The sequence below is a fragment of the Melanerpes formicivorus genome, unplaced genomic scaffold (assembly GCF_026170545.1).
Source record: "Melanerpes formicivorus ecotype bairdi unplaced genomic scaffold, bMelFor1.0.p_v2 SCAF_2, whole genome shotgun sequence".
Taxonomy (NCBI): Eukaryota; Metazoa; Chordata; class Aves; order Piciformes; family Picidae; genus Melanerpes; species Melanerpes formicivorus.
Genome location: NW_027142354.1, coordinates 9,788,177 through 9,814,756, shown reverse-complemented (window position 1 = coordinate 9,814,756; position 26,580 = coordinate 9,788,177). Strand labels below are relative to the sequence as shown.

The window sequence follows — 26,580 nt, the reverse complement described above, 5'->3', positions numbered from 1 at the left end:
AATATACACCAGATGCACTTTGGTCATTGCCTTTAGTTTATTGCTTTCTTGGTGACTAAGGGTGTCATTGATAGCCAAGGGCAAAGGGCTTCGTATCCACTAATGGACACTTACCCTTCTTGCCCATGGTACTGTGTATAATCATAAGTTTTTACTGTTTCTTTAAGAAAGCCTAATTAGTAGAGATTTTATATGTGAAGTTCTTAGTCTTTGCATAGCTTAAAAAGAGCTAAGTGGATTTACACTACAGGTGAGAATTGTTGGTAGCACAGTTGTAATATACACCACAGTTCAGAGATGTGTTCTTTTCCCATGCTTCCAAGGAAGGGGTCAAGCCAACTACCTCCAATTCCATCACATGAATCTGGTTTTCCAGTCTAGTAAGAAGCTGATTCTCAGTGTAGTGGTGTTTTGTTTTCTTGAATATGTAGTGGTGTGTTTCAAGCTATTGTTGGCAAGGCCTTTGACACCGTCCCCCATAGCAAACTGCTGGCCAAGCTGTCAGCCCATGGCTTGGACGGGAGCACACTGCGATGGGTTAGGAATGGGCTGGGTGGCTGAGCCCAGAGAGTGGTGGTGAATGGTGCCACATCCAGCTGGCAGCCAGTCAGTAGTGGTGTGCCCCAAGGATCAGTGCTGGGCCCTGTGCTCTTTAACATCTTTATTGATGATCTGGATGAGGGCATTGGGTCCATCATCAGTAAATTTGCTGACAACACCAAGCTGGGGGCAGGAGTTGATCTGCTGGAGGGTAGAGAGGCTCTGCAGAGGGACCTTGACTGGCTGGACAGATGGGCAGAATCCAATGGCATGAGATTTAACACATCCAAGTGCCAGGTTCTGCACATTGGCCACAACAACCCCATGCAGTGCTACAGGCTGGGGTCAGAGTGGCTGGAGAGCAGCTAGGCAGAGAGGGACCTGGGGCTACTGGTCGATGGTAGGCTGAACATGAGCCTGCAATGTGCCCAGGCAGCCAAGAGGGCCAATGGCATCCTGGCCTGCATCAGGAACAGTGTGGCCAGCAGGAGCAGGGAGGTCATTCTGCCCCTGTATACTGCACTGGTTAGGCCACACCTCGAGTCCTGTGTCCAGTTCTGGGCCCCTCAGTTTAGGAAGGATGTTGAGTTGCTGGAACGAGTCCAGAGAAGGGCAACAAAGTTGGTGAGGGGTTTGGAACACAAGCCCTATGAGGAGAGGCTGAGGGAGCTGGGGTTGCTCAGCCTGGAGTAGAGGAGACTCAAGGGTGACCTTATCACTCTCTACAACTACCTGAAGGGAGGTTGTAGACAGGTGGATGATGGTCTCTTCTCCCAGGCAGCCAGTACCAGAACAAGAGGACACAGTCTCAAGCTGCGCCAGGGGAGGTTCAGGTTGGATATTAGGAAGAAGTTCTATACAGAAAGAGTGATTGCCCATTGGAATGGGCTGCCCAAGGAGGTGGTGGAGTCGCTGTCATTGGAGGTGTTCAGGAGGAGACTTGATGGGGTGCTTGGTGCCATGGGTTAGCTGTTTGGGTGGGTTGGATTGGTTGATGGGTTGGACACGATGATCTTGAAGGTCTCTTCCAACCTGGTTTGGTTTATTCTAATAATAAAGTTTATTATTCTAATAAAGATGTTAGTTAGCCTGATAACAGAGTGTAACTGCTCTGTCTGTAGCTCAGTGTGTTGTTACACAGATAACATGTAAGGTAGGCAGCTTCATTACAGATGGCTTGGTGCTTGTCATCAGGCAGGTAGAGCTCTGGTGGTCTAGGAAAGATTGCCCATTGGAATGGACTGCCCGGCGAGGTGGTGGAGTCGCCGTCACTGGAGGTGTTCAGGAGGAGACTTGACAGGGTGCTTGGTTACATGGGTTAGTTGATTAGGTGGTGTTGGGTGATAGGTTGGACGCGATGATCTTGAAGGTCTCTTCCAACCTGGTTTATTCTATTATTCTAATTCAGCTTATTGAACTGCCACCTTCTGCATTTATGCTGTTTCTACAATGTAAGCCAGAGCTAAGCTCTAGTCTCACACTTATAATATCCTTCAGTCACATCTGTGTAGGCATGCCAGTTGTTTAAGAAGATGGGAGAGAAGGTTATGGCTAGATTAACCTCATTGTTTGTAAATTGTAAATCATTTACTGTAAGGTTTATTATAAGACCTTTTAGGCATAATATCAAAGATGACTTGCAAAGGCAAAGACCACAATATCCTTGTTTTCTCTAAATAGTATTGGTGATCTGTAACCAGGTCTGCTTTCATAAGGAAGAGAAAGCAAAATTTCATCTTGTACCCAAAACCAAAGTAAGGGATAAAATGTATTCTTCATTGCGACCTGTGGTGCTGTGAGAATTGCACTTCGCTATTTCTTGCTCTTGGGTTGCATGGTGTGCTTCCATACCCACGCTACTCATTACTCTTCAAGTGTCTCTCAAGTCTGATTGTTCTTGGCTGTGACACCAGGGACATGCAAGAGCATTTGGAGTGAATTGTCAGTCATTGGTCTTTGGAGTGGCTCATCCTGAGGGCTTATGTGTTGAGAGAGTTTTACTCTGATTCCTGTGCTTGGTCAGTTTTGTTTTTCTTGCCTTGAAACTAAAACTGCAAATACTTTGAGTTTTATTCCAGTGTAACCATAGAGATAATTCTTCCACCTTTAGTGAAATAGTATTTTGTCATGTGTGGAATTAAGTTTTCCATCCACTGGAAAATATATCTTTCATTGCAGTAGGCTGTTAGATTAATTTATATTGGAGTTCTGAGAGCCTGATAAATGAGATTCTGGCAGTTGATATATTGATGACCATACAGTTCTTTTGGGCTTAGCTAAAACCTGGCTCTTCAGAAGCAATGAGGATTCTTATGTATGTTTACTTAACTTAGATTTGTCTTGAAAACCATCAGTCTTGCTCAGCTTTGCTAAACTTAGAATCATAGAATCATTTAGGTTGGAAAGACCCTTTGAGGTCATTGAGTCCAACTGTTAACCTAGCACTGCCTAGTCCTCCACTAAACCATGTGCTTGAAGCACCACATCTACACATTTTGAATGCTTCCAGGGACAGTGACTCCTCCACTTCCTTGCGTAGTCTGTCCCCATACTTGACAACACTATTGGTGGAAAAAGTTCTTCCTAATATCTAGTCTAACCTCTGCAGCTCAAGCTGTGGCCATTCTTGCTCGTCCTATCACTTGATAGAATTAGAATAGAATAGAATAGAATAGAATAGAATAGAATAGAATAGAATAGAATAGAATAGAATAGAATAGAATAGACCAGGTTGGAAGAGACCACCAAGATCATCGAGTCCAACCTATCATCCAACACTATCAAATCAACTAAACTATGGCACCAAGAGCCCCATCCAGTCTCTTCCTAAACACCTCCAGTGATGGTGACTCCACCACCTCCCTGGGCAGCCCATTCCAATGGCCAATCACTCTTTCTATGAAGAACTTCTTCCTAACCTCCAGCCTAAACTTTCCCTGGCACAGCTTGAGACTGCGTCCTCTTCTTCTGGTGCTGGTTGCCTGGGAGAAGAGATCAACCCCCACCTGGCTACAACCTCCCTCCAGGTAGTTGTAGACAGAAGTAAGGTCTGCCCTGAGGCTCCACTTCTCCAGGCTAAGCAACCCCAGCTCCTCAGCCTCTCCTCATAGGGTTTGTGCTCCAAAACCCTCCCCAGCTTTGTTGCCCTTCTCTGGACTCGTTCCAGCAACTCAACATCCTTCCTAAACTGAGGGGCCCAGAACTGGACACAGGACTCAAGGTATGGCCTAAACAGTGCAGTGTATAGGGGCAGAATGACTTCCCTGCTCCTGCTGGCCACACTGTTCTTAATGCAGGCCAGGATGCCATTGGCCCTCCTGGCTGCCTGGGCACATTGCAGGCTCATGTTCAGCCTACCATCGACCAGTACCCCCAGGTCCCTCTCTGCCTGGCCTCTCTCCAGCCACTCTGACCCCAGCCTGTAGCTCTGCATGGGGTTGTTGTGGCCAATGTGTAGAACCTGGCACTTAGATACTTGGGAGAAAAGACTGACACCCGCCTCACTGGAATGTCCTTTCAGATTACTGTAGAGAGTCTTCTCTCAGCCTCTTTTTCTCCAGGCTAAACAGCCCTGGTTCCCACTACTAATTGTACTTTATATAACTGAATATCATATTTGTCTGCTTTATAGTGCACTGGATGGTACATTTCAGGTCCTTTATAAGAATCATTATCAGTACCCTTTCTTTTTATGAGCTTGTATTTGCTACTTTGTACTTCTGAACTTCTGACTGGTGCTCCATACACTGATCCCTCATCTGGTCTGACGCTGTTCTTTCCTGACATTGTGAAATAAGATAGTCAGAAATGAGTCTGTCAGAAGAGCTGGTTTCGGAGGACTTTTTGTTTGTTTGGGTTTTTTTAATTGGGTAGACACCTCCTGGTCCCAAAAGTGCACATAATTTTTGTGGCTTGTTGAAAATGTAGGTGAGAATTGGGCTGCTTCCCTTGGAAATTCTGATTCCAGCCTTGAGGGCTAAGATGGACTTCAGAAATCTGATCTCTTTGTCTTAAATTGTTTCATCTTACTGCTGGAGTAAGATGGAAAACTTCACAGAAGTTGGTCTTACTCTAATTAAGACACTAATTTATCAAATGAGATTATCAAGAAAATCTGGATTTCAGGGAAATCTTATCATGTAAATGAAAGAAATCCTCTTTAGTTACAGAAGAAATGCAAGTATCCAGCAGACTTTATACTAGGATCTTAGTGGGTTGGGGTTTTTTTATAGATATTTACTTATTATTGTGATTCTTCCTTTATTCTGTTTAAGCAACCCAAGGCTTTTGTTTGTTGCTCTGTTGGTTTGGGTGGTTGTTTTTCATGTGTTTGTCTTTATTGCTATGATAGGCACAGGGCAGGACCCAAGAACTTTTCTTACTATATGACCCTGAGTCAGATTGTGTAGAATAGAGTAGAATAAAACAGAATACAATAGAATAGACCAGGTTAGAAGAGACCTTCAAGATCATCATGTCCAACCTATCACCATCTAATCAACTAACCCATGGCACCAAGCACCCCATCAAGTCTCCTCCTAAACACCTCTAATGACAGCGACTCCACCACCTCCCTGGGCAGCCCATTCCAATGGGCAATCACTCTCTCTATGAAGAATTTCTTCCTAACATCCAGTCTAAACTTCCCTTGGTGCAGCTTGAGACTATGTCTGCCGATCTTGACAGTGAAATATATATGTAGGAACAGCGTGGCCAGCAGGAGCAGGGAGGTCATTCTTCCCCTGTACACAGCTCTGTTTAGGCCACACCTTGAGTATTGTGTCCAGTTCTGGGCCCTTCAGTTTAGGAAGGATGTTGAGTTGCTGGAAAGTGTCCAGAGAAGGGCAACAAAGCTGGTAGTGGTTTGGAGCACAAGCCCTAGGAGGAGAGGCTGAGGGAGCTGGGGTTGCTTAGCCTGGAGAGGAGGAGACACAGGGGAGACCTTACTGCTGTCTACAACTATCTGAAGGGAGACTGTAGACAGGCAGAGGTTGATCTCTTCTCCCAGGCAACCAGCACCAGAAGAAGAGGACACAGTCTCAAGCTGTGCCAGGGGAGGATTAGACTGCATGTTAGGAAGAAATTCTTCACAGAGAGAGTGATTGGCCATTGGGATGGGCTGCCCAAGGAGGTGGTGGAGTCACCATCACTGGAGGTGTTTAGGAGGAGACTGGACGGAGTGCTTGGTGCCATGGTTTAGTAGATTAGATGGTGTTGGGTGATGGGTTGGGCGCGATGATCTGGAAGGACTCTTCCACCCTGGTCTGGTCTATTCTATTCTATTTTATTCTATTCTTTGAGTTGATGTCTCAAGTATGTTACTTTTCAACAAGTTGGGAGACACACCCTCACTACTTTCTTAGTTGAGAGCATGTCCATGAGGCTTATCTTTTATTGAATATCTTTGGTACAGTTTTGATGATCTAAGCAAATAGGGAAGGTGAAAAGTTCTGGTTAGAGGTAGAATCTCATAAAACATCCATTAGAGAAAGTTTCTCTAATGGTTCTAATAAGATCTTGTAATTTTTTTTTGTTGTTTTTTGGTAAGCTTTTTGCCCATGGAGCTGCTCTTGCTATCCCTCTTTTCTATCATAAAAGCATTCACAGAAAGGGGAAAGCAAGGGGAGGTACTGGAAACCAGGCTGCTTGGGGTTTTTATGTTCTGCTCTTAAAAGAATTATGTTCCTCTGGAAAAAAAGAATACACAAAGTAAACCTCCAAAAAAACCAAACTTCTGAAAGAAAAGAAAAGACTGGATTGGTTTAAGAGGCAGAAACACTTTTGCTGGAGTGGTGGAGATGAGTCAGTTTTCTTATTTTGCTCTCTTGATTCCACAAACCTTTTGCAGTGGAAATATGCTGCCTGTCCCAATAGAGGCCTTTCTGCTGACACTTTGTAATTCCCTCTTGCTTCACCTAGGTGTGAATCTGGGCAAATGAAATGCACGTGTTGAAAGTCTGCACTCTATTCCTTGTTCTGTGAGCATTTGTGCATATGCTTAATTTTATCCAGGCACAGAGTTATCTGCACAAAAAAGTTGTTACTTACATGGGAATTTGTATGGCTTTTACATTTTCACTCCCTCTCTCTTTCCTTTCTACTACACACTGTCCCACACCACATCCTGGTCTCCAAACTGGTGACACATGGGTTTGATGGGTGGACCACTAGATGGATAAGGAACTGGCTTGATGGCCGCACCCAAAGAGTGGCTGTCCATGGCTCCATGTCCCAGTGGAGGCCAGTGACAAGCGGAGTCCCTCAGGGATCAGTCCTGGGACCTGTCTCTTTCAACATCTTTGTGGGTGACATGGACAGTGGCATTGAGTGCACCCTCAGCAAGTTTGCTGATGACACCAAGCTGTGTGGTGCAGCAGACACGCTGGAGGGAAGGGAGGCCATCCAGAGGGACCTTGGCAGGCTGGAGAGGTGGGCACAAGCCAACCTCATGAAGTTCAACAAGAGCAAGTGCAGGGTCCTGCATCTGGGTCGAGGCAATCCCAGGCACAAATACAGGCTGGGCAGTGACTGGCTGGAAAGTAGCCCTGAAGAGAGAGACTTGGGGGTGCTGGTGGACAAAAAGCTCAACATGAGCTCTCAGTGTGCACTTGCAGCCCGCAAAGCCAATCAGATCCTGGGCTGCATCAGGAGAAGTGTGGCTAGCAGGTCGAGGGAGGTGATCCTCCCCCTCTACTCAGCTCTGGTGAGACCCCACCTGGAGTACTGCATCCAGTTCTGGAGCCCCTATTACAAGAGGGATGTGGACGTGCTGGAGCGTGTCCAGAGAAGGGCCACAAGGATGATCAGAGGGCTGGAGCACCTCTCCTATGAGGACAGACTGAAGGAGTTGGGGCTGTTCAGTCTGGAGAGGAGAAGGCTCCGAGGTGACCTAATTGTGGCCTTCCAGTATCTAAAGGGGGCCTACAGGAAGGCTGGGGAAGGACTTCTCAGGATGTCAGGTAGTGATAGGACTAGGGGGAATGGAATGAAGCTGGAGGTGGGGAGATTCAGGCTAGATGTGAGGAGGAGGTTCTTCACCATGAGAGTGGTGAAGCCCTGGAATGGGTTGTCCAGGGAGGTGGTCGAGGCCCCGTCCCTGGAGGTGTTTAAGAGCAGGCTGGATGAGGCTCTGTCCAGCCTGATCTAGTGTGGGGTGTCCCTGCCCATGGCAGGGGGGTTGGAACTAGATGATCCTTGTGGTCCCTTCCAACCCTGAATGATGCTATGATACTATGATACAGCTGTTTTCTTCTAAAGCTCTAATACAGAATCTATGCTGTAAGTTTTGCAGTGCTGTAAATAAATTACATGATTTTTTTTTTTTTTTTTGGCAGCTTGGCCAGAGGGTGAAAATAAACATTCAATGGAATTTTTACCCTCCCTCCTTTTTTCTTTTTAATAAGGTCATCCATCATTGTGCAGTAACCAAATAGTTCTTACTTTCCAAATTAACTTTTTGACTTTTCTTGATTAGATTTTTTTTCACTTGAGGAAATCATGTTTTTTTTTAAAAAAAATAAAAAAGGTAGAAGGAAGAAAGAAAGAAAAGGTAAAAAAATGAACCCACATCCTGCTGACTAAATTGAAAATTCAGATGTGACAGCTAAAATGGGGAAATCCCTCTCTGTCTCTTATTTCCTACTTGAAATTGGGTCCTCTTAACAAAACAAATGGTGTGAAAACTTATAGACTCGTAGAAAGCTTCTTGGGGTGGGGCTTCTCCTACCTCCCTGGGCAAACTGTTCCACTGTTTCACCACCCTAACTGTAAAAAAAAGAATAAAAATTCTCCTTGTAGTTGGTCTAACCCCACTCTCTTTACAACCATTGACCCTTTTCCTGTTGCAACAGGCCTTGCAAAAAAGGCTTTCCTCATCTTTCACCTGTGCCCCCTTTTAAGTACTGAAAGGCCACAATAAGGTCTCCTTGCACTTTTCTCCAGGCTGAACAACTCTGAATCTCTCAGCCTTTCTTTATAGGAGTGGTACTCCAGCCCTCAGATCATTTCTGTGGCCCTCCTCTGGAACCGTTCCAACAGGTTTGCAGCCTGCTTGTGCTGAGAGTTCCAGAGCTGGGTGCAGTGCTCCAGGTGTGGTCTCACTGGAGTGGAGCAGAGCAGAGCAGCGCAGCGCAGCAGAATGACCTCTCTATCTTTTAATGCAGCCCAGGATGTGATTTACCTTCTGGGCTGCATGCACACATTGTTGACTAATATTCAGCTTTTTATCCACCTGTAACCTCATTGCATCACCTCCCAACCTGTGTCAATACCAAGGATTGCCTGGACCCAGGTGCAGGACCCTGTGCTTGGCCTTATGATGTTCACACAATCCCACTTCTCGAGCTTGTCCATGTCCCCCTGGATGACATCCTGCCCCTCTGGCATGTCAGCTGTACCACTGCATCTGTCCTAGATTCCACTGCCTGTTCATTTCTTTCTTGCCCTTTATTTTGACTATCAGGTCCCAACTCAGCCATGCCAGTCTCTTCCCCTTTGTTGCCTGATTTCTAACACCAGGAGATTAAAAGCTCACATGCTCTGCAAAATGCATCCTTAGAGATCTGTCAGCTCTGTTCTGCAACTTGTCCCTGAGGACCTTTTTCCAGGGAGTCTTGCTAAACTTTGAAAAGATGGAAGTTTGCTTTCATAACATTCAGGGTCCTGACTTCAGTCTGTCTGACCCTGTTTATCCTGAGGGATATCCGTCAGGACTGTGAACTCCACCAGTGTGTGATGATTGCAGCCCAGGCTGCCTTCAATCTTGACTTTAGTGACAAGCTTGCTTGTGTTGGTGACAATCAGGTCCAGTATTGGATACTCTCTGATAGGGTTGTCTATTACCTGGCTGAAGGAGTTATCTTTGATGCATTCTGGGAGTCTCCTGCACCGCTTGAAGCTCAGTGTGCTGGGGAAATCCCTCTAGATCACTTACATCCTACTTAAAATTGGGTCTTATCAAGGCAAATTCTGTGAAGAGATATGGTATAGAAGTATTTGGCTGTCAGAAATGTTTGTCATTAACAATGTTTTTTCTTTCTGCAGATATTGCTGTTGTAGAGATGAGCGATGCCTTCCGTCAGCCTTCCCTGTTCTATCACCTGGGAGTCAGGGAGAGCTTCAGCATGGCTAACAACATTATCCTCTACTGTGATACAAATGTGGAGTCTCTGCAGTCACTGAAGGTAGATTTGAATGGAAAAACGGGGTGTGCTGGGAAGAAGTCACAGTTAGTCCAACTCCTGAAATGGGTGCTCTGTTTATGTAGGAAATGCAGATGCCACCTGTGGTTCACCAAAGAATAGCAAAAATATTCTGAGGTCTGGAAAACATGGCCACAGTGAAATGTTAGGAAAACTCAGTTAAATTTTCCCAAAAGGAAGATTTGGGTGAATTTTACATCACAGTCATTAAATAACTAGGTGTGAAATGGTTCTTTATGGATAAAAAAGCTTGATAAATCTCAGGTGAGGAATTAGTTGATATTATGTCACTGATGGTTAAAAGACAGGATTTTTTTTTCATTCAAGGGAATTACTGGTGTTGGGGATAAATTGCTACTAATAACAGTCAGGTGAGAATGGTAGTGTGTGGGGGCCAGCAAAATAATCCTTAAGTTTTAGCTGATGTGTGAAGTAGCAGTTTTCTGGCAAAAGTTCTCTTGGAGCCTTAGATGACTTTTGGTATATCTTGCTGAGTTATAGCTATTTGCATTGGGTACCTGCAGGATTTCTGTGCTGGAGTTTACCAGCAGCAGATCAGAGGTAGTGAAAACAAAACTTGTGCATGGTTCTCAGAGTCACAGTATGGTAGGTTGGTTTAAGGGAAGATGCTGGTTTAAGATAATCCATAGGGCTGTGAATTGTGTCAGCCAAGGAGTTGATACTTAGTATCATAGTATCATAGTATTGTTCAGGGTTGGAAGGGACCACAAGGATCATCTAGTTCCAACCCCACTGCCATGGGCAGGGACACCCCACACTAGATCAGGCTGGCCAGAGCCTCATCCAGCCTGCTCTTAAACACCCCCAGGGACGGGGCCTCGACCACCACCCTGGACAACCCATTCCAGGGTTTCACCACTCTCATGGTGAAGAACCTCCTCCTCGCATCCAGCCTGAATCTCCCCACCTCCAGCTTCATTCCATTCCCCCTAGTCCTATCACTACCTGAGATCCTGGGAAGTCCTTCCCCAGCCTTCCTGTAGGCCCCCTTCAGATACTGGAAGGCCACAATTAGGTCAACTTACTTCCTCCTGCAACTCTACTGAAGATTTAGTAACTCCCATGGTGGTGGGCAGACAACTTGGATGACAGCCTTTTCAATTATTTCCCTTCCCTCAGATTCATTGGCTGTTATCAAGAGGTGTTTTGTGCCATTTCACTTCCATTCTAGGCATTAACTGAAAACTCAGTATATTCTGCCGGCTCTTCCCTCCAGATTTTCTTGGCCGATTGGACTAGTTGTAATCCCATTTTCTTTAGTTCTTTTTGCAGCACACAGTATTCAGATGAAAACCCTAGAAATAAAACTGCTAATGACAAAAGACCTGTCTGTGACTTGAATTCAATTTTGCAAGTATAATGATATACAGCACAAGCAGAGCAAAATCTCATCGTGCTGCTTAAGAAGCCAAATATCAAACTCCCAGTGAAAATCACTTGCAGTGAGGCTCCAGACTTCCTGGGGCACTTGGGACGACTTTTTACTAGTTTATGAGCCATATTTTGCAAATAGGTCACATGCATGGTTCCTGTTGACGTCAGTGGAAGCCCAATGCTGCACAGGAAGATCTGAATGTCCCACTTGCCACTAGTACAGTGCCTGTTGAAAAACTCCCTTGAGTCTCCCTTAGCTTTGAGCTGGGTCCATGTTTCTGCTTTTGACAGTTTGCAGAAAAGTCTTCAGAGAGCAAGATTGTTTCTGTGTCATTTAGTGACTGCATGAAACAAGTAGTTGTGGGCATGCCTGGACATTTTGTGAGGCAGTGCTTTTTCCTGGATTTGCTACAGCCACCAGATAAGCGTAGAAGAAATGCAGGAGTCTGTATGCTGTTCTAGTGGTGAATTCAAAACCTGAAAATGAATGCAGGAAATAAACCTCAGCACGTGGTTTAACTGGGGTATAAAGCAGTGTAGGTAGTAAACTCTTGCTGGTGGAATATTCCTTTATAGGAACATTCAGATCAAGATGGACGAGGCTTTGAGCAACCTGATATAGTGGAAGATGTCTCTGCTCATGCCAGGGGTTTGAGTTGGATGGTCTTTTTAAGGTCCCTTCCACCCCAAACCATTCTGTGATTCTATAGATGTACCTACATAGGTTTGTGTATTTCTGTATAAAAACATTTACATCCCCAGACTTCAAAAGCTTCAGCAGTTGTATGGCAAACATGTCCCCTCAGCAAGGGGGAAGAGCAGTTTAATGGGACCCTGACTTAAGCAACATAAGACTACCTGATCTTGACTGAGCTTCGAACCTAAGAAGGGTTGAGCCCGATTAGTACTAGGATTGGAGACCACCTGGGAAGACAGGGTGCTGTAGGCTTTTTTAGAAGGCTGGTGAGAGGCTTTGAGCACAAGCCCTATGAGGAGAGGCTGAGGGAGCTGGGATTGTTTAGCCTGGAGAAGAGGAGGCTCAGGGGTGACCTCATTGCCCTCTACAACTACCTGAAAGGTGGTTGTAGCGAGAAAGGGCTTGGTCTCTTCTCCCAGGCAAACCAGCACCAGAACAAGGGGACACAGCTCAAGCTGCGCCAGGGGAAGTTTAGGCTCGAGGTGAGGAGGAAGTTCTTCACTGAGAGAGTCATTAGTCATTGGAATGGGCTGCCTAGGGAGGTGGTGGAGTCACCGTCCCTGGAGGCGTTCAAGAGGAGATTGGACGTGGCACTTGGTGCCATGGTCTAGTCATGAGGTCTGTGTTGATAGGTTGGACTTGATGATCGTCGAGGTCTCTTCCAACCTTAGTGATACTGTGAAAAAGCATGAGTTCCATTAGTTTAACTTTGTTTTTAATGCTGTGGCTTAGCTGAAGCTGAAGTGTACCTGCCTGATAAATTTGGCAGAGTTCTCATCAGTTACTGAAATCACAACTCGCTGACAAATTTTTCAGGATGCAAGGTCACTGTCTACAAGTGGTTCACACTTGGGCTGTACCCCTCAGATTAGAATGCAAGAACCAGCTCTCTTAATCTGTATGTGCTCTGGCTTCTTGTTCTCTGAAACTTTACATTTAAAACGCGGAGATGTGTTCTTTGCATTAGACTTATTGGAGCAACTTGAATTTCAATCAGTTTTGGAACATTTTAAAACCTCAGCAATAATTACACTTGCTGCTCTTTGCCATTTCTTCTGCTGGCAGCAAAATGGTACTTAAAATCTTTAACTTCTCAAATCCAAATGGTTGTGTATTAATAGCCAAATTAGGGATGACATCTCTCTAGCAAAATTTATATAGGGTGGGATATGTACTTGTGTGTATGTATGTGTTTGTATATACAGATGCAACTGCTACATGTGTGTAGGATGTGTGTATCTACTTGGTTTCAAGATTGTTGTGTCCCTTCTGAGACAATACTTGATTTTATATTGATTTGTCAGGCATAGACAACATCCACTAACCAGCTCTTTCCTGTCATGTGTCTGTACATGTTAATATTAGTAAGTCAAACTGATCAGTTATGTTTCCTAGCAGTTATTAAGTGATACCAACGTTATCTATTTGTTTTCTTTTATATTCCAGGAAATTATTTTCCAGAAGAATAATGTAAGTATTATTTCTGGGTTCCAGCTGAGTTGTAAGCATTCCAAACTTGTGTTCTGTTTGATGCTGCTTGTCTTATGCTTGCCACTTGAATCTATTTAACACTCTCCTACTGTATTTTACAGAGCTAGATGCAGAATTCTGGAAATCCTAGCAGCAAATCTGTGTATATCACTTCGTTGCTAGGTGCCAGGCTCATTTCTTACCTTGCCCACATCTATCACTGTATTTTCCTTGCTGCTTTTACTTGTCTGTCATATTTTTTTTCACACACCATTTACATCTTTCATTTTGTGGTTGGGTTTTTTTTTGGTTGCCTTTTTTCCTATGCAGTATTCTTTAGTTTTGGGTTTTTTTTTTCCCAAGAAAATACTTTATTGAAAAGAGGAAATAGATACTCATTTTAGAAACCCATAGCTACAGCTCTGGAAAAATACATATATGTATGAAGAGTCTGTCTGTGTGTGTGTGTGTATTTCTGGAAGTTGATGGATTTAGGAAGGGCAGGTCTTGCCTCTCCAACCTGATCTCCTTCTGTGATCAGGTGACCCGTCTGGTGGATGTGGGGAGGCCTGTGGATGTGGTCTACCTGGACTTCAGCAAGGCCTTTGACACCATCCCCCACAGTAAACTGCTGTCTAAGCTGTCAGCTCGTGGCTTGGACCACTACACTCTGTGCTGGGCTAGGAACTGGCTGGAGGGCCGAGCCCAGAGAGTGGTGGTGAATGGTGCCACATCCAGCTGGCGGCCAGTCACCAGTGGTATCCCCCAGGGATCGGTGCTGGGCCCCATCCTCTTTAACATCTTCATTGATGATCTGGATGAGGGCATTGAGTCAGTCATCAGCAAGTTTGCAGATGACACCAAGTTGGAGCTCCCAAACAGAGAGGGACCTGGGGCTACTGATCGACAGCTGCCTGAATATGAGCCAGCAGTGTGCCCAGGTGGCCAAGAAGGCCAATGGCATCCTGGCCTGCATTAGGAATAGTGTGGCCAGCAGGAGCAGGGAAGTCACTGTGCCCTTGTACTCTGCATTGGTTAGGCCACACTTTGAGTACTGAGTCCAGTTCTGGGCCCCTCAGTTTAAGAAGGACATCGAAACACTTGAACGTGTCCAGAGAAGGGCAACAAGGCTGGTGAGAGGCCTTGAGCACAAGCCCTATGAGGAGAGGCTGAGGGAGCTGGGATTGTTTAGCCTGGAGACGAGGAGGCTCAGGGGTGACCTCATTGCCCTCTACAACTACCTGAAAGGTGGTTGTAGCCAGGAAGGGGTTGGTCTCTTCTCCCAGGCAACCAGCACCAGAACAAGGGGACACAGTGTCAAGCTGCGCCAGGGGAGGTTTAGACTCGAAGTGAGGAGAAAGTTCTTCACCAAGCGAGTGGTTCGTCATTGGAATGTGCTGCCCAGGGAGGTGGTGGAGTCACCATCCCTGGAGGTGTTCAAGAGGAGATTGGACGTGGCACTTGGTGCCATGGTCTAGTCATGAGGTCTGTGGTGACAGGTTGGACTCGATGATCCTCAAGGTCTCTTCCAACCTTAGTGATACTGTGATACTGTGAGTCCTGGAGCCTGTTAGTCCTAGTGCAGTGCAGATCCCAGTGCACTGTCTGTGACTGCCAGTCATTAAGCAGTGGATTTCTGCACCTTGGTATCCTTCTGGTTTCTGAGGTTGCCTTAGAAAAGCGCCATTCCCTGTTTCACTCCCAAGCTGAAGGGAGTTGGACCTGTGACTGGTAGAACACTAGTTTCTCAATGTGGTTTGTGCTGGAGCAGGAGTACCAGTCATGTCAAAATAAAATATCTGTCATGTCGAGTTGTTCTTGGCTTCACTTTGGGTAGGCATGTATGCTAAGATACAATCTTACAGCATTGAGTCAGCGGTGTGCAGATATCCTGAGGTGCTACGTGCATGCTGAGCCCTTCTGTATGTTCGAAAAAAGCTTTTCTAGGGGGCATATGAAGTAGTGTATTTTAGAAATTGCTCAGGTTTTATTTCACATGGTGTCAAAATGGTTTTATGTCTTTAATAGTGAAAGCCATGGATTAATCATTGACTTGTGCCTGTGTGAAACAGGATTATTTGAAAAAGAGGCAGTGATCTACTGTGGCTGATCCCGTTTCTAAAGGTGGCTTCCCAGTACAATACTTTGGCCCTGGCACTGCATTTTAAATTACATATTATTTTTTCATTAAAAAAGAAAAGGCAAAGAGGGTTCCATATAGAATTTCTGTATAACTCTTAACCAAAAAGTGCTCTTCAGAGCCTCACAGAATGCTGTCAGTGATGTGCTAAACTAAAAATCTCTCTCCTACCTAATGGAAGTGTGGTAAATGATCAGTTAGGCTTTTACAGAAAATGAAAGAGAACAGTAAGGCCTTTCTTGTAAATGAATGTATTGCATGTTCTACTTTTGTTCTGGTGGCCCAGGATGTAGGGAAAATGATGTGTGACTAATGTAATATCCCTGGGAGGGTAGGGGAAGAACTCTGTTAGCAGGGAACCAGCAGGAGATGACTGGTACAGTAGAAAAAGGGGGAGATACTGTCATTTTGTCCTGCTTTTCAGTGACAGTCTCTGAAGCTTAAGGAGGGGGTATGATAACTTGGCCGTCATCTGTTTGAGAAAGGATTGTTCTGTTTTCCATGTAAATTTGGATAGGTGGCTGTGAAACTGTCACTTCTCACTTTGAGAAATATTTCAGTGTATGCCACAAAAAGAATGTGTTCCTTGAGAGTCTTAGATGTTTTCAAGCACACCCACATAACATCTTTTCTGGGAGGAAGTATTTTCCTGGGGATTAGAACAGAGAACTCAGTGAAACTGGCTTAGCAACTCTGCAGCTGATCTATGTATTTTACATTCTCCCTTGTTTCCACCTTTTTTATTTTGTCAGCCAGATTACCTGGAAGTAGACTTTTCATAATGTTGACATATGCCTAACTGTTGAATATCATTTCTGCTTCATGCAGCTCATGTTTCTTCATAAATCATGAGACTTGAGGATAAATGAGCATGACAGAGGTGCCGTTCTTGAGAAGCTGCGACCGTGATGCCCACCCTTACCAAAAATAGGCTTACAAATGGTGATGGGAGGTTGCAAATATTAAAAATGAATAAATAAATAAATTTTTAAAAAATTCACCTGTGAATAAACTAGGGCTTTAGTCCTGCTATTCTAGAACATGTTTTTTAATAGCATGCCAAACATCGGCCGTTAGCAGGACAATGGTATCCCTGGTACCAGGGGATTAAAAAGACTGCAAAACAAGTGTGTGCGTGCACGTATCTATATATATCTGTCTAACTGAAATGCCTTCTGTTTGCTTTTCCTGAGCCTTGTATCTCTAAAACTAGTGGGGGGGGGGGGGAAAAAAACCACAAATAAATCCATTACCAACTGTTTTGTTCTTTGTTCTGCCTGGGGTTTTTTGTGCTGCCTAATAATAGCCAATACAATGTTGCATAGCTAGGATAAGCTACCTGGAGCCTGTCAGGGCAGAGCAGTATGAGATAACATAGGCCCATTTCCTGTTATATGTGGGTTTAGAGCTATTTAGCTGGACTTTTTCCAAATGCTGCAGTAATACCAATACCATACATTTCTACAGAGAGTGGTACTAAGACAGGAGGCAGTTACTTTGATACCTGAAATCTGAAGTTCAGTTTTTGCTGTTATCTGTTTTTTGAGGTCAACCAAGCAGCAGAGGCATTCTAGAAACTACAAGTTAGGAGTTTCAGTCACAAGGAGATGTTGGTATAAAGATTACAGTTCATGGCTGTAGTTTGCTTGTTTTAGCTCACCAGTTTTTATTCCATCTTAAATATCCCCAATATGATTTTTACTAACTTTGGAGAAAACTTGCAGGTCTGGTTCCAAATTTGTTCAATTAAAAAAACCCAACAACTTCCCTGTCCAGTTCTGGGCCCCTCAGTTTAGGAAGAATGTTGACTTGCTGGAAGGAGTCCAGAGAAGGGCAACAAAGTTGGTGAGGGGTTTGGAACACAAGCCCTATGAGGAAAGACTGAGGGAGCTGGGGTTGCTCAGCCTGGAGAAGAGGAGACTCAGGGGTGACCTTATTGCTCTCTACAACTACCTGAAGGGAGGTTGTAGACAGGCAGATGATGGTCTCTTCTCCCAGGCAGCCAGTACCAGAACAAGTGGACACAGTCTCAGGCTGCGCCAGGGGAGGTTCAGGTTGGATATTAGGAAGAAGTTCTATACAGAGAGAGTGATTGCCCATTGGAATGGGCTGCCTGGGGAGGTGGTGGAGTCACCATCACTGGAGGTGTTCAGGAGGAGACTTGATGGGGTGCTTGGTGCCATGGTTTAGTTGTTTAGGTGGGTTGGATTGGTTGATGGGTTGGACACGATGATCTTGAAGGTCTCTTCCAACCTGGTTTGGTTTATTCTAAATAAAGGTTTATTCTAAAGGTTCTTGCTGGATCTGAATGCATGCATTATACATGTGAACTATAACCAGTTCCAGTAACACATCCACACAGTGCTCACCTTTCAGTTCAGGCTGCTTGCTTGCACTAGGTTGTAGTGATAAGGAGCCTCAGGAGCTGCCCCGGGGTGTGAGACAATGGTGTAGTTGCTGGCCTGATTAGAACAGTGACTGGGAGGTGACTGGAACCGTGCTGCTGAGCAGCTGGCCCACAGGCGTTAGTGATTAAGCAATAGAGTTAATGTTGTACGGCTGGGGACTCTTGATTAGTGTTATCTTTTTCTGATGCTTGGAGAGATCAGAGATTGCAAGTTTTACTGCTTTTCCACAGCCCTTCCTAACTGCCTCATTTGAAGATGTAGTTTGGGAGATAGTTTTGGTGCACTGCTTCAGCAGGAGGTTTAGTGACCCTGGATGAGGCATGTGAAAAGTGCCTTATGGCTTGGAGCCTCCATATAGATAACTGCTAGAAGATTGTTAGTCCTGTAGGGTATGTCTAACTATTGATTTCTTTCACTGTGGAAATAAGAGGAAGTATTCTTAATACTCCTCACCCAGCTGACAGATTATTTGGAGGTAGCTTTATTTCTGGTATCCAAGTATTTAAAAATGCTGCCTAGTAACGTTCACTAAATATTTAGTTGATAATTACAACTATGGTATCAATTGTAATTTGTGATATTTCTCACTCTCTTCCTTGTTTTTTCCTTCCCTTTCCTTCCCTTTCCTTCCCTTTCCTTCCCTTTCCTTCCCTTTCCTTCCCTTTCCTTCCCTTTCCTTCCCTTTCCTTCCCTTTCCTTCCCTTTCCTTCCCTTTCCTTCCCTTTCCTTCCCTTTCCTTCCCTTTCCTTCCCTTTCCTTCCCTTTCCTTCCCATGTTTGGCACATAGTTTCTTTGGAAAGCATACAAAAACATTTTTCCCTTTGTGAATGTGATGAAAGGACCATATAGAGTGGCATGTGGCATGGTTGCAATAGAATGTTATTGCTGGGCATATAAAGAAAGAACCTATTCCCAAAGAAAACGGGAATTAGTTAAAAGAGTAGACTCAGTGCTTCAGTTCATTTGAGGTGTGAGGCTTACTCATGTTCCTTTTCAAATGGGTAGCAAGGCTGTCATTCCTATGAGTGGGATTTGAAGTAAACCCAAACTGAGTCTGTATTCATTAAAACATCACCACTTGTTGATTTACTGTGTGTTTGGGGGATGGAGGGAATAGATTTAATAACTTAGTTTAGGATTTTGCCATCTGCTACATGTAACAACGTGTGCAGTCAGAGAATTACCTTTTAAAATGAAATCTCTTTGGATGAATTAAAATGAAGGCAGATATTCCTCAAAAGAACTAGTAGAAGAAATGCAGAAATGTGGTCTTAAGCAGAGGAAAGTCAGCAGGAAGGACAGTTCCTACTGTGAGAGATACTGGCTATTTTTTTGACCTCAGCTGATTTTAATTTTATGTATTTTAAGGTTTCCTTAGATGCTGACCTAAAGCTTAGGCAAGTAGATGAGGTTCTGCTAGATTCTCCCACCCATGAGTAAAGCATCATGGTTTTGTTTTAGGGGATTTTGGTTTTCTTCTATTGTTTCTGCCTTTGAAGGCAGCTTTCTTCTTTGTGGATATTTGACTGCCAAATGATTCCAACAGAGTAGAATAGAACAGAATAAACCAGGTTGGAGAAGACCTTTGAGATCATCGCGTCCAACCTATCATCCAATCCACCTAATCAACTAAACCATGCAACCAAGCACCCTATCAAGTCTCCTCCTGAGCACCTCCAATGAGGGTGACTCCACCACCTCCCCAGGCAGCCCATTCCAATGGGCAATCACTCTCTCTGTGTAGAACTTCTTCCTAACATCCAACCTAAACCTCCCCTGGTGCAGCCTGAGACTGTGTCCTCTTGTTCTGGTGCTGATTGCCTGGGAGAAGAAACCAGCCCCTGCCTGTCTACAACCTCCCTTCAGGTAGTTGTAGAGAGCAATAAGGTCACCCCTGAGTTTCCTCTTCTCCAGGCTAAGCAACCCCAGCTCCCTCAGCCTCTCCTCATTGTCTTCCAAACCCCTCACCAGCTTTGTTGCCCTTCTCTGCACATGTTCCAGCAAGTAAACATCTTTCCTAAACTGAGGGGTCCAGAACTGGACACAGTACTCAAAGTGAGTAGTGCTAATAAAAAAACTCAGGGAACTGAGATGACTGCCCATTGGCTCCCTGAGATTGTGCACGTTTTCTCCCTCCTTTTGAAGTAAAATTCAAAATCTGAGAATTAATTTGGCAGAACTCAAATTCTCATTTATGTAGTACCATGTCTTCATCCCTACAGCTTTCAGAGAAAAATCTTCTGTATTACTTCAGAGGTATTTGTGGCCAGAGAGAACAATGTGTACCTTACTGCATGATGATGTTTCTAAGATGACATGAACTCCAAATCGAAGTCCCAAAAGACTGCCTCTTTTACAAGCAACAGTTGTGTCTTAGAGGGGCATATTGAAAGAAGGGCTAATTTATATTCTTATTGTGATCATTAAAATACATAATGTATGTTTATCTCTTAAATACAAGGAGGTGTACTATGTTAATTTCTTCTCAGATGCTGAGAAAGGATATCAAACAAGAAGGAAGTGCTTCATGTTCCAGTGACCAGTAGGTTTAGCTAGGAGCAGCACGGTCATAAATTCTTTAACTGTAGAGCTATTAAGAAAATTTTATGGCTATATTTAAACTGAACTTACACAGACTCTGGAACTATGATTTTGCACAGTGAGGAAGGGACATTACAAAAATACAATTATAACACTTGCAAAAGTGATTCACAGGTTTTGTCAGTTTGTGGAAAACATTTATGCGTGTGTAGCTGACTGCAACTCTGCCTTCTAATTAGTCTGACTGATTTGATGAAATGGACTGTGACATAGTCTTGTGGAAGGTTGCCTGGTGTTGCCAAGTACCAAGTGCGCTAGCCCAAAGCCTTCAAAGATAAGTTTTTTCTTATCTCCTAGACATAACTAGTTCAGCTGATCTGAGAGCTCAGGCCAAGTTTACCTTATCTAACATCCTGAGTTCCTGTGCATCAGGCTGAACCACGTTAACGATCTGTATGCACACTCATGGCCTGTCACATGCCCTGATGTTTTCATAGTGCTTTTCAGCTTACAAGTCTTGTGACCTGCAATCATTTTGTGACTTTTGTTAGCATAATTTGAGCTCTTTAACCTCTAAATAATGAGGGATTTATAAAGAATGGAAAATGAAACTTTTATCACTTGTTGTTTGGGAAGGGTCTATTCCCACCCACTTTTGAGACCCCTTTATGCAATTCTTGGTTTTTTTAAAGGGTGTTGATGAAACTGAGAATATTGCAATTGGATTTAAGGTATTGATCCTTCCTAACTGCCCATTTTTGTTAAATGGCTCGATTCTGTTACTTTCATTATGCCTGGTTTGACAAGTCAGCAGAAAGGATCAAAGGGAAACAACAGTTTTGTCTTGGATGCTATGCAAACTTAGAGCAAAGTTAATTAGGGTTAGGAAAGAATATCAGAGTCTATAAGATTAGAGTGGGATGGAGTGTTGCAGAGCAGTTTTTAATGAGTGGAGTGCATTTAAACTTCCAAGTGGAATAAGGTGCGATAGGTGAAAATGCCAAGAAATGTGTGAGCAGATAGGAAGTGTGTGTCAAAGATGACCTGGTGATTCCTGACTTAGGTTAGCACAGCTTATATTTTGACAAAGATGAGAGATCGAGTAAAAGTGGCTGAGACAGAGGTTGCATAGCCTGGGAATGAGGGGCAAAAAGCAAGTCATGCATTCTGCTTCAGGGAGAAAGGTTTAGAGCTGTGTGATATTGGAGCAGCTCCTCAGCTGCTGCCCTCACAGTCTGGTTTTTTAAGCTTTCATCTCAGTCATTGCCAAAATACAGTCAGGGCAGGGCAATTTGTAGTTAGAATATGTGATGGTGACAAAACATGTTTCTTCAGAGTGGGAGACCATGGACTTTACTATACAAGAGTAGTCTTGTTGTCACTGTTATCTTACCTTCCTTCCTCCACCACCTTTAGTAAATAATGCATAACTCCTGGGTTGTTTTTTTTTCTCCCTTTTGTCATCAGAGCTACTGCAAGTCTGCTTTTGTCAGGTTCAGCTGTCAAATATCTAATGTACTCTTTAGCTAGCAAAGAGAATTTGAAGTTAATATTTCTTTTATTAACTTTACTGCTTGTGCTCTCACTTTTTTTTTCTTCTTTTTCTTAAAGTTTGTTTTCTAAGGAAATGTGTAGGTTACTTCCCCCCCCATTCTCTACCTTCTTTCTGCATCTGTCTTTTTGTCTGATGAGTTTCAACCAAATCTGAGCAGTTTCAGGGATACAGAGCTGCCCACAAAAAGTAGGTTAAGTTACCAACCACGTTAATACCCTGGCTGAGGGAAAGGCCACTGTGTTCCCACACAACTTACTCCGAGGATCAAGCTCAGAGAACCGCAGGGGCCCTCTGCACAACTGTAAATTGATTTTATTTTCTTCTCTTTTCTTCCCACATAGTGTTTTCTTCTGTCTTTACTGTTAAGTTCTTCCTTGTCCCTTGCTTCTGAAGGGTACTGTGTCTGTGCATCTTCTAGAGTAGGCTCTATATCACGACTACCATGTAAACTTACTTCTCCTGGATCTCTTGTTCCACTGAAATAGATACTTACTTGCTACAGAAGCTGCACTCAGCATCAGCTGATAAGAGCTCTTGCTCCGTAATGGACTCGGGCATTCGGCCCCTGCAGGAAGAGTATTTTTCCTGCTTGTAGGGTTATTTAGGTACTGCCTCTTCAGGTGGCCTGACCATTATGCCAGGATAAACTTTTGATTCAGTGGATTTCAAAAGCTGGAAATAACTTTTTTCAGAGTTGATTTTTAATTAAGACCTGAGCTTTGGAATCAGTGTGCCAGAAGTCTGAGGCAGTCTTCCTGCAAGTAGTCTTGAATGTATTTTTAGTGCATTGAATAAACGTTAGGAAGTAAAATACCTGCTGCAGGATATCTGTGGCTACTTCATCCTTTCTCTTGGTTCTGACTTCCCAAACTTTTCCATCTTTATTTTAAAAAAGGAAAGTTAGAGAATCATCTGCCTGTGCTTCATAGTGCCAGTCACTGCATACCCTTGCCCTGTGATTGCTGAAACTAGTCCCAGCAAACTCATCATTTCCTCTCTGCTTTTGACTGTGGGGCTAATAGATTACATCAGGGTCAAAGGTTGATCCATTCACTCTTGAATACATTTGCTTGCCTTGTATGTACCATATTCTTGAACAGAAGTGTCCATTCAATTCTTTGTGTAAAGATGAACAGTGTGGGCTCTAACATCACACTCCTTAATTGCTGGTTCAAGGTACTGTCATACACTTTCCAGTTCTTAAGTTTCCTTTGGAATTGCTGCACTTGTGCACAGAAAAATGTGTGCTAGTTATTCAACTGTAATAGTTTGCAGTTGTTGAAAGAAAAAGACTGAACTCATCCTTGTTGAAGTCTGTGTATGCAATAATCAACAGCCAGGTTCTGGGTTGGTTGAGCTCAGAGGGCTTCATGTAAGTGCCTGTATTGATTACTTTTGAATTATACAGGATTAGTCTATATCCCTCAGAAGTGGGGGAATGATTGTCTTTATAATGAGGTCTCATAGTTTAATAACACATTAGGGTATAATAAAACAAAAAAAAAAACAACAACAAAAAAACAAAACCCCCAAACCAACCCAACCCAACCCAAAGAACAACCATAATAAAACTCCACAAACAAACAAAACCCCACCCCTTTACTCATCATAGCCAATCTCTGATGTATTTACTGATGTATCTGTAGATACACATTTATACAGATGAAAGTACCTCAACCCTTCCATGATTTTCAAATCTAATAATGCATCTTAAAATGCATTATTAAATGCATTATTAAAATGCATATTTTAAGAACATACAGTGAAAACTATTCAGTCACTGCTCTCTCAAGGCATGGAGCTTGGAACACAAGCCCTATGAGGAAAGACTGAGGGAGCTGGGATTGCTTAGGCTGGAGAAGAGGAGACTCAGGGGTGACCTTATCACTCTCTACAACTACCTGAAGGGAGGTTGTAGACAGGCGGAGGTTGGTCTCTTCTCCCAGGCAACCAGCACCAGAACAAGAGGACACAGTCACAGGCTGCGCCAGGGGAGGTTTAGGTTGGATGTTAGGAAGAAGTTCTATACAGAGAGAGTGATTGACCATTGGAATGGGCTGCCTGGGGAGGTGGTGGAGTCTCCATCATTGGAGGTTTTCAGGAGGAGACTTGATGGGGTGCTTGGTGCCATGGGTTAGTTGTTTAGGTGGGTTGGATTGGTTGATGGGTTAGACATGATGATCTCGAAGGTCTCTTCCAACCTGGTTTATTCTATGTAAATAGTTCTATGTAAATAGCTCAGTTTACCAGAAGAGTCTCTGAAGTAGTAACCCCGTTGTTGTGTTGACTTCGGGGAAGGCAGAACAATCCAACCAGAAAGTAATTAACCTTGAAAGTAATTTTGGAGTACCAAAACTATTGTTCTCAAGAATTGCCTCTTTAAGGCTTTTCTTCCTGGACTTCTGGCCGCTATGGTAGTGGAGATCCAAGTGACAGAACTCCTCCTGATTTTGATGGTGTTCTGTCTCATGGTTAAGAGCCTTCAGAACCACAAATATTCAGCAAGCTTTCTATATACATAAATCTGTACTCATACTACAGGCACCTTACTTCTCTCTTTCCTGGAAGATAAATAATTATTTTTTATTTAAAAGAAATATCTGTGATGCATTGATACATGGAAAGCAATACATTTTAGCAGTGTGGTTATTCTGAAATGTGTATAGTTTTAAGTCCTACTGGCCAGGAAGGTTTGCTGTGTAGCAAGGAATTTAATTTGGTTTTTTTATGCTGAACTATTTGAGCCATTTTGCAGTTCATACAAGGATTAGTTTTCTCTACAGTTTTCCTGTTGTAAAGCAACTGGCTCGTGTTATTGTTTTCAACATCTGTGAGCTTAACTATACTTAACTTGAGTGTGCTTGCTGTCTTCTGAACATCAGTCACATTGAGAAGCATGTATGCCAGCTGCCTTTGAGTGTGTGTGCTGCTTAGACATGACTAGGGTGTGCCCTCAGAACTGTTTTGCTGTTGAGGCATTGACTATTTTAAGGTCAATGTGATGTGTCTAAAAAGACTCGTCCTGCAGGAAGCAGTTCAGAAATCTGAAAGAATGTATTTGGGGTATATATCATGTTAGAGATGAAAAATGAAGTTATGTAATCCTAGACTTCATAAATAAATTTTTGGCCTTGCTGCAGTAAGCAGCAGGATCTCCTTTTGACTTAAGCAGGTGAAATTTGGCCAGTGGTATATGCAGTTGTTTTATGCTTACACTTGCAAATTACAACTGCTCCAATTATTGCACTTTGTTTCCCTACAGATGTGCACTGGTAACTACATATTTGTTCCTTATATGATAACTCCACATAACAAGGTGTACTGCTGTGATACCAGTTTTATGAAGGGTCTAACCGAGCTGATGCAGCCCAGTTTTGAGTCGCTGCTTGGGCCTATATGCTTACCCCTGGTGGATCGATTTATTCAGCTCTTGAAGGTGGCACAGGCCAGTTCGAGGTGAGTTGCTTTTTCGTTCCCCTGTGTAAAACTCTTATATTCTGCTGGCAATACAAATGTTGGACGCTTGCTTCAGGGGGATTTGATGTTCTGGCTTCTGTTGAGACAAATGGATAATGAATAATTTAGCTTGGCCAAATCTCTCTGTTGACACTTGACTATCAGTACGGCATCCAGTTCTGGAGCCCCTATTACAGGAAGGATCTGGATGTACTGGATCGTGTCCAGAGAAGGGCCACGAGGATGATCAGAGGGCTGGAGCACCTCTCCTATGAGGACAGATCAGTCTGGAGAAGAGAAGGCTCCGAGGAGACCTTATGGTGGCCTTCCAGTATCTTAAGGGGGCTTACAAGAAAGCTGATGAGGGACATTTTAGGGTGTCAGGTAATGATAGGAGTAGGGGGAATGGAACAAAACTAGAAATAGGTAGATCCAGACTGGATGTTAGGAAGAAGTTCTTCCCTATAAGGGTGGTGAGACACTGGAACAGGTTGCCCAGGGAGGTGGTGGAAGCCCCATCCCTGGAGGTTTTTAAGGCCAGGCTGGATGTGGCTCTGAGCAACCTGATCTAGTGTGAGAGGTCCCTGCCCATGGCAGGGGAGTTGGAACTAGATGATCCTTGACGTCCCTTTCAATCCTAACAATTCTGTGATTCTATCATCAACAAGTTTTCCACGTATAGATTGTGGAAGACCAAAAACACACCCCTCATACAAATGCAAGGGACCTGTCCCAAACTGCTGACATGAAGTCATTCATTTCCAGCCAGTATTTCCGGGAATCCATTCTGAATGACATCAGGAAGGCTCGTACCCTCTACACAGGCAAAGAGCTTGCAGCAGAGCTGGCAAGGATTCGACAGCGAGTGGATAGTGTCGAAGTCTTGTCTGCTGACATTGTCATAAATTTACTGCTGTCTTACAGAGACATCCAGGTATGAATTCTCTGCTCTAAGATCACCTAAAATATAGTCAATTAAATTGCATTCTCAGTAATATATTCAGGGTATTTTTCCACAGGCTTGCTAATAAACTATATGAATAATGCACAGCAGTAAAAATGTTCTACAGCTTCTCCCCTGATGTTTTTTACCTTATTTTGTAATTACACTATTTATAGTGTGCCTTTACATAGCAGAAAAGCGTTGTTACATTGTAACAGCACCTATTACACAACAT

At 43.7% G+C, this 26,580-nt stretch overlaps 1 protein-coding gene across 2 annotated transcripts in view; it reads left to right on the top strand.

Annotated features, from left to right (window-relative positions):
- The window catches only part of MAP3K5 (mitogen-activated protein kinase kinase kinase 5), a 140,510-nt gene that overhangs the window by 41,519 nt on the left and 72,411 nt on the right, over window positions 1-26,580 (top strand). The window contains exons 2-5 of one of the 2 annotated variants that reach the window (XM_068150186.1): window positions 9,583-9,722; window positions 13,279-13,302; window positions 25,209-25,402; window positions 26,168-26,336. In XM_068150186.1, coding sequence (XP_068006287.1) covers window positions 9,583-9,722; window positions 13,279-13,302; window positions 25,209-25,402; window positions 26,168-26,336 — 527 coding nt within the window. The remainder of the gene's footprint in view (window positions 1-9,582; window positions 9,723-13,278; window positions 13,303-25,208; window positions 25,403-26,167; window positions 26,337-26,580) is intronic. The other variant, XM_068150195.1, reaches the window with a different exon arrangement.